The 6,936-nt window shown below is 42.6% G+C and overlaps 2 protein-coding genes across 5 annotated transcripts; one reads left to right on the top strand and one right to left on the bottom strand.

Annotated features, from left to right (window-relative positions):
* LOC109829269 (RCC1 domain-containing protein 1-like) lies at positions 398 to 2,617 on the top strand. Of its 4 annotated transcripts, XR_002243998.1 has the most exons (4): positions 398 to 810; positions 1,555 to 1,792; positions 1,882 to 1,973; positions 2,061 to 2,614. XR_002243998.1 is itself a non-coding variant. In XM_020396453.1 (3 exons), the coding sequence occupies exons 1-3, from the start codon at positions 716 to 718 to the stop codon at positions 2,081 to 2,083; spliced, it is 258 nt and encodes an 85-aa protein (XP_020252042.1). In that variant the 5' UTR covers positions 398 to 715; the 3' UTR covers positions 2,084 to 2,617. The 4 variants fall into 4 exon arrangements, 2 of the variants coding, with proteins under 2 accessions (XP_020252042.1, XP_020252041.1); XR_002243997.1 differs by having other exon boundaries at positions 1,882 to 2,613; XM_020396453.1 differs by lacking the exon at positions 1,882 to 1,973 and having other exon boundaries at positions 1,562 to 1,701; positions 2,061 to 2,617.
* On the bottom strand, positions 3,152 to 4,084 carry LOC109840869 (presenilin-like protein At1g08700). Its single transcript, XM_020409676.1, has 2 exons — positions 3,506 to 4,084; positions 3,152 to 3,391 (listed from the first exon to the last, which is right to left on the bottom strand). Exons 1-2 carry the CDS (start codon positions 4,082 to 4,084, stop codon positions 3,377 to 3,379), a joined length of 594 nt encoding a protein of 197 aa, XP_020265265.1. The 3' UTR covers positions 3,152 to 3,376.

Here is a 6,936-nt window from a genome sequence, read left to right as displayed (position 1 = left end):
ATCGCGGAAGAGGAAAGCTGAAGGCGGAGGTGGAGGTCGACGGCGAGAGGGGGGAGGGAGGGTTTCGGAGGGGGGAGAGGGGATTCTTCAATTTGGGGACCTGAGAGTGAGTTGGGTTGGGGACGAGAGAGAGAGGGGTTTTATTAAGAATCGTTGGCTTTTTTTCAAAAAAGCCCAAAGCAGCGCATCCAGCTCAACGAATCTTCGTTTTCGCACGTTGCTGTGCGAAAACTTTTCGCATCCGAAGAAATCCCTATATATATATAGATTTCTTCGGATACGAAAAGTTTTCGCACAGCAACGTGCGAAAAGAATACAGGCCGTTGGATTATCTGTTTAGCTAATGAACGGAGGAGGCCTTTTCAAAGCCCCGTGACCCCAAGAGAACTGTCAGATCCCCAAATTTCCATATCTCCCCCCTCCAAGACCCTTCTTCATCCCTCTGGCGACTAGCCCCCCTCCAAGACCACATCCCTCTGGCGATCAGCCCCCCTCCAAGACCGATCCTCCTCCACGAGATCCAGTCTCCGATCCTTCATCTTCATCATCTCGAAGTTGTAGCTGCTCGAGCGCTGAGGCCGCCAGCCAAGGGGTCAAAGTGGGCGTAGCTTGCGGGCTGTTTTACTCGGCGCTGGTGGTCGACGGTAGGGTTTGGATCTGGGGGAATGGGGACGAGGGGAGATTAGGGTTTAGGGATGAGACGTCGAGGTTCGAGATGGAGAGGAACGATAACCTTAATGCGGTGAGGATGCTTGCTCTTGGTGGGGTTCATTCTACTGCCCTCAGTAGAAAAGGGGAGATCTTTACTTGGTCAGTGATGAATTAGTGAGTTTGTGGTTGTTAAAGTTGCCAACTTTCCTAAATTTTGTTTCTAATTTCAAGTGAATTGTTTGTTTCGTTTAAGATTATCGAACTGGTGATTGTACAATGTAGAGAAGTTGCATAGTTTTGCCTTTGTAAATTCCTGTAGGATGGCATCACCAATAACTTTTAATGTTTTGGTAAATCTGTGAAAAAACCTGTAGCTTAGATTGAAAATGTAAGCCCTCTGATGATTATTTTTAGGAACTTATTCCTCTTTAATCTATGCCATATTCTATCCCTTAAATTTGTTAACCGAGAATGAAAATGACAGTTTGAGCAAAAAAAGCTTACTCATTGTTGGTGTTAGTATTATAACGTAGTGGTGGACTAATAGGGTTCATGTTTGTGATAGTTGTTAATTTTTCTAATTTTGGGTTCAAATTTATAGTGAACTGTTTGTTTTTATTGAGATCGTTGAATTGGTGTTCGTACAAGCAGTGGAAGCTGCGTAGTTGGCTTGTACAGATTGGTATAAATGTTAGCTTAGTCAATAACTTTAATGTTTCGTTAAATATGTGATAAGAAACTAAAGCTTAGGTTAAAATGTAACTCCCCTAATTGGTTATCCTTCTAATGGTTATAACTCCTGTATTTGTTATAATCTTGTATTTTCTACCACCCCTATATCAACCTTAGTTAAGAGGGAATATGCGTGAATGCTAGAATGACTCTTTACTCAAATATGTGAAGTTTGCAGGGGTTATGGAGGGTTTGGAGTGCTTGGGCATTCTGTTTATCATATAGAGCTTTTGCCTAGACTTGTGAATGGTCCTTGGGAAGGAACCATATCCCATCTTGCCACTACTGGAGCCCACACTGCGGCTATTACTGATTCAGGTGTGTCTTGTATCAACCAAGAATAAAAACCTCTAGCACTTCACTGTTTGTAGATGAATTGGTTGTCAGGTGATAGCATTTGAAAAGTCTGGTAAGTTGTTATACGTCCAACTTCATATCACATTATACAAACTGTTTCTTGATGTCATTCCTAAAAGCTATTATTTCAAAAATACATAGATTAAAGTGATTCCCACCTAAGGTGACACCTTAGATTCCCACCTAAGGACGCAGCCTAAAGTCTGATGATTTAGAAGAATCATTTGAGGAAGGTAATGGTTAATACATACGGAATAACTTGTACATTGCCATTTTTAATGTGATGAAGCACTTTGTTTTTTTAATTTTTTTCAATACAGATGAAGTTCTCACTATTGCGTGAAGTTTGATCAAGGTTGGCGGAGGATGAAGTTTGATCAAGATTGACGGAAGATGAAGTTTGATCAAGTTTTGATGAATAAGATAAAGAACTCTTCATGTATCCAACTAGTAAATCTACGTCAACCAATCCTCACAAGGACCGTAATGGAGATTTTGCAGTTTTTTTTGCTTAGTCCAACTGCAGAAGTTGCAGCAGAGATGTTATTAGATGATGTAAATTTTCAAACAGATGTCCTTAATCCTCAACAGATGTCTTAAAATTTCAAACTACCTGTATGTTCTTTAATCCTCAACAGATGTCTTTTATGCACACTAGCAATATATGTTGCTGAAAAGAGCTTGGTAATAGATGAGATGGCATCTACTGCACGGTTGTTGCATATCGACATGAAAAAAGTGCACAGTCTAAACAGGGAAATATGCATTGTGAAGTTCCCTCTCATATTTAATACTCTTGGAGGCCTTCTTTGATTCTGTTTTATTGTATTGATTAGTCTCATGATGTCATGTATTGATGTTGTAAATGGCTAACCAGTGAGCATGAAAAAAGTGCAGTCTATTTCTTAACTCATATTGTTCTTTAATCCTGCTGGTGGCAGTGGCGCTGGGTGCTACTAAAGTTATATCATGAACTTAAAAATTGGGACTATTATATTTTGTTCTGGTTTTGGCCACCTTATATTGGTCATATGTATTTTGCTGTGGAAATGCTTTTGCAGTCTGTACTTCAAATTTTATAAGCTCTTATTGTAAGTGAAACTTTTATTAGATTTTATGCTCTAAATAGCAAGTGAAACTTCAAATTTCCTCTCTCCTCACCTCTCAGCTGTCTCCATGATGACATTGGCTATGTACAAATATCAGTGCGTGCGTATTTGTGTGCAAAATATGTTTTTATGTGCTCCCACATACCTTCACAACTAACAAGTGACATAATTGATTCACATGCATGTTTATAAGAGTTCTGCATATTACCCAGGGAGGAAGAATTGTCCATGTATATATATCATAATCAAAATATTCACATAAGAACCCATTTTCATTCAGTTATTAAGTAGAAATACAAACGATTGGAAACATATGTTTTTATTAGTACTTGCAAATTTGATACATGTATATCATTTTACACATTTCCTATTCCTGACAATTAACTATGAACTTTACACATTTCCTATTCCTGGCAATTAACTATGAACTTTACACATTTCCTATTCCTTTTCTTTATATATACAACATTGCTTCTAATTCACCAGCATTGCTTCTAATTCCCAGCATCACTTGTCTAACTCGTTCTCTAGAAAGACCGAACCTGCAAAAAATATGAAATTTGTAAGAGACATTCTACTTAATTAACAGAACACCATCATCATCTTCGTCAGAACAAGAGTTAAAAATCAAGAAGCTTAAACGGTCAGGTCATCACCAGGTTAGTAGAGGCCCCAACAACAAACGGCTCCATCAGCAACCGCGTCAAGAAATAGAAAGCCACCCCTAGCATGATCGAAATGGGCAAGGCCGACAATGCCCTCCGCCACACCGTCAACAATATCAACGTGCATCCAAGCCCCGACAGAATCACAAGATAGCAAGCGTAAACCGTCATCAGATCATATATCGCCGCCCTCCCAACAAGGATGCAGTAGAACACAAAATCCCCAAGCCCCAACCGAATCCCCCTGCTCATCTCCATCGAATCGTCATCATCATCATCATTATTGCCCTCCCCAGCGTTCCTATCCCCAAACAACGGAGCTCTCTCCTCCTCCTCCACCTCCGCGGTGGCGGCGACGACAGCAGCATCCTCAATATCCACCACGAAAGATCGATCGCAAGAAACCCCAGAAGTAGAAGTCACCAGCTGCATCTCCACGCTCATAGCGGTAGCAACAGTAGCAAGAGCAGGCGGCCAACCGTCCGGCTGCGCCTGCGCCGTCGGACGGGCCTCGTAGACGAGGGATGTCAACTCCTCGTCCGCGACTAGAAGACAGTTCAACAAGAACATCCCGATCGAGGGCTGGCAACCCCGAATGTTCCTCGGCGGCGGTGGCTTGGGTCACGAGGCGAGAGAGCGGAGAGGAGGATGGTTTGGGGAGAGAAAGGGTGAGGGTAATGGGAGGTCGAATGCCAAAGTTGGTCGGCGGCGGAGTCGCAGTTCCTCGGCGGCGGTACTTGGGGTCAACGAGGCGAGAGAGGGAATAGGAGGAGGGTTATTGGGGACGAGAGAGGGAGGAGGGTCTGGGAGTAGGGTCACGGAGAAGCTAAATAAATGGCGGCTCCTCGCGTTCATATAAACTAAGGCAGATAAATCCAACGGCCTCCATATTCTTTCGCACGTTGCTGTGCGAAAACATTTTCGCATTCTGAAGAAATCCATAATATATATATATATATATATACACACACACATATACATATAATTATGAGATAACAATTGTAAATACTGTATAAGAATTACATACAACAAATTGTACTTTATATATATATATATATATATATATATATATATATATATATATATATATATATATATATTGTACTTTATATATATATATATATATATATATATATATATTATATATATATATATATATTATAGTATAATATATAACATTTTACTATTCCGGACCGGCGTCGCGGAGGCGGCCCGGGCCGCGGAACCCACCTTGGCCCGGGTTTCGCGGGCAACCCTGGGTCGGCCAGCTCTGGTCGGCCGGGCCGACGAGCTTTTTGGACAGGCCTACCCACACCAATGCAAATGCACGAGACACTAAAATTTAGAAAATTTTAATTGTTAATTATTTGTTAAATTTACTACAAAACTATAATAATTCTATTTTAATCCTACATGAATACTGCTTTTGTTGTGCCCTAGAAATAAGTAAGTATATTAATCAACATTCAACTGGCTGGCACGTGGCTCAAGCAGATTACACCCCAACTCGACCCAGACAAGTAGGCCAAGGCATCCCTTCTCGCCAGGCTGAGACATGCGTCCCTTGTCGCCAGATCGAGACAGACGTCCCTTCTCGCCAGACCAAGACGAAAGGTGTCCTTTCTCGCTAGGCCTTGAGAAGCATCCCTTCTCGCTAGGCCAAGACCAGAGGCGTCCCTTCTCACTAGGTCGAGACAACAGACATCCCTTCTCGCTAGACCGAGTTCAAATGCATCCCATCTTGCCAGGCTAAGTCAAAAGGAGTTGTCTCTTCTCACCGGGCCAAGTCGTCCCATCTCGCTAGGAGTCATCCGTTCTCGCCAAACTAAGACGAAAGGCGGTCATTCTCAAACATTACGTTAAATGCATGATTAGAGCTCCACCCCTAAAACTCTTTATGACTCATCAAACTCCGTCAGCACTATGCTTCCCTTATCACCATCACATTAATCACAAGGGTGACTCATGCCACCCACGACCAACACTTGTAAAATATCTACCAACTGAGCCGCCTGCTTGGAGTCGGCCTAAATTACGCAATTCCCCCTCTATACCTGCTATAAATAGAGACACTATCTGCTGGACAGGAGTAAGCATTATTTTTGCTACTGAACACATTTGAACGCTACTTCTCCACTCAATCACTTGACTGACTCGATCGTCGGAGGAATCACTGAAGATTCTACAGAGGCATCACTGGAGATTCTAACTTCGATCCTCCCACGTGCTGTTTACATGCATGAATGGATTTTCGGCTCAGCACCCAACTGTCTAAAGAAGGCGCCTAATACACTGATAATTCCACAGTTAACCTTATGTGTGATAACTTTCATCAATAGTTTGGCGCTCACTGTAAGACCTCTTCATCTCTCTTTGAGGAAGTGGTCGATCCGCTGTCTTCGGACCTCGAAATTGAAAGCTGCCACTGCCCAAGGCACAGAGTTCAATTTCACTCAGACTCGACCATCCGAGTTCAAGCGAAAGAGGCTAGCATTGTGCTATAGAAATAAGCAAGTATTAATCAACATTTAACTGACAGATTACACCCCAACTCAACCCAAACAGATAGGCCGATATGCCCCTTCTGGCCAGTTTGAGACAGACGCCCCTTCTCGCCAGGCCGAGATAGACGTCCCTTTTCGCTAGGCTGATATAGACGTCCCTTCTCTCTAGGCCGAGATGAAAGGCGACCCTTCTCGCCAAGATGAGACAGACGTCCCCTCTGGCCAGGCCGAGTCCAGAGACATCCCTTCTCACCAAGCCAAGAAAAAATGTGCCCCTTCTTGCCATGTCAAGACCAGAGGCGTCCCTTCTTGCTAGACCGAGTTAAAAGTAGTCGTCCCTTCTCACCATGTCGAGTCCTCCCTTCTCGCTAGTCCAAGATGAAAAGCGGTCATTCTCAAACCCCTCAACGACAGTAAGTCACCATCATATTAAATACATGGTCGGAATCATCATTGCTCCAGCTCTAAAAGTCTTTATGATCACTCATTAGACTCTGTCAGCACCATGCTTTCCTTGTCACTATCGCATTAATCACAAGGGTGACTCATGCCACCCATAGCTGATACAATCTTTATAGTTAAGTGGGTTTTCTAAACTAAGTCTTGTATTTAACACTCATCCTCCAAGATCATCCTCTCTCTCTCTCTCTCTCTCTCTCTCTCTCTCTCTCTCTCTCTCTCTCTCTCTCTTCGTTTTCCATTGGATAACATGGATTCGATGAATCATTCGTGCTTGGCGTTAGGGTCTGTTTGGTTCATTACATGGTAACCATTTTTTGGTGATTTCAAGGGCGGAAAAAAATCAAAACACCACATGTGAGCTCCATTTTTCAATCATTTTAGCTCATTTCCTCACAGAACAACCTGAAAATAGCTTTCTAGTTTTTACAGGACCCGATATATCATTAGCATCTCTGA

The sequence above is a fragment of the Asparagus officinalis genome, chromosome 1 (genome assembly GCF_001876935.1).
Source record: "Asparagus officinalis chromosome 1, Aspof.V1, whole genome shotgun sequence".
In the NCBI taxonomy this organism is placed as follows: Eukaryota; Viridiplantae; Streptophyta; class Magnoliopsida; order Asparagales; family Asparagaceae; genus Asparagus; species Asparagus officinalis.
The sequence above is the reverse complement of the archived record's forward strand: the minus strand, read 5'-3'. Positions and strand labels throughout refer to the sequence as shown.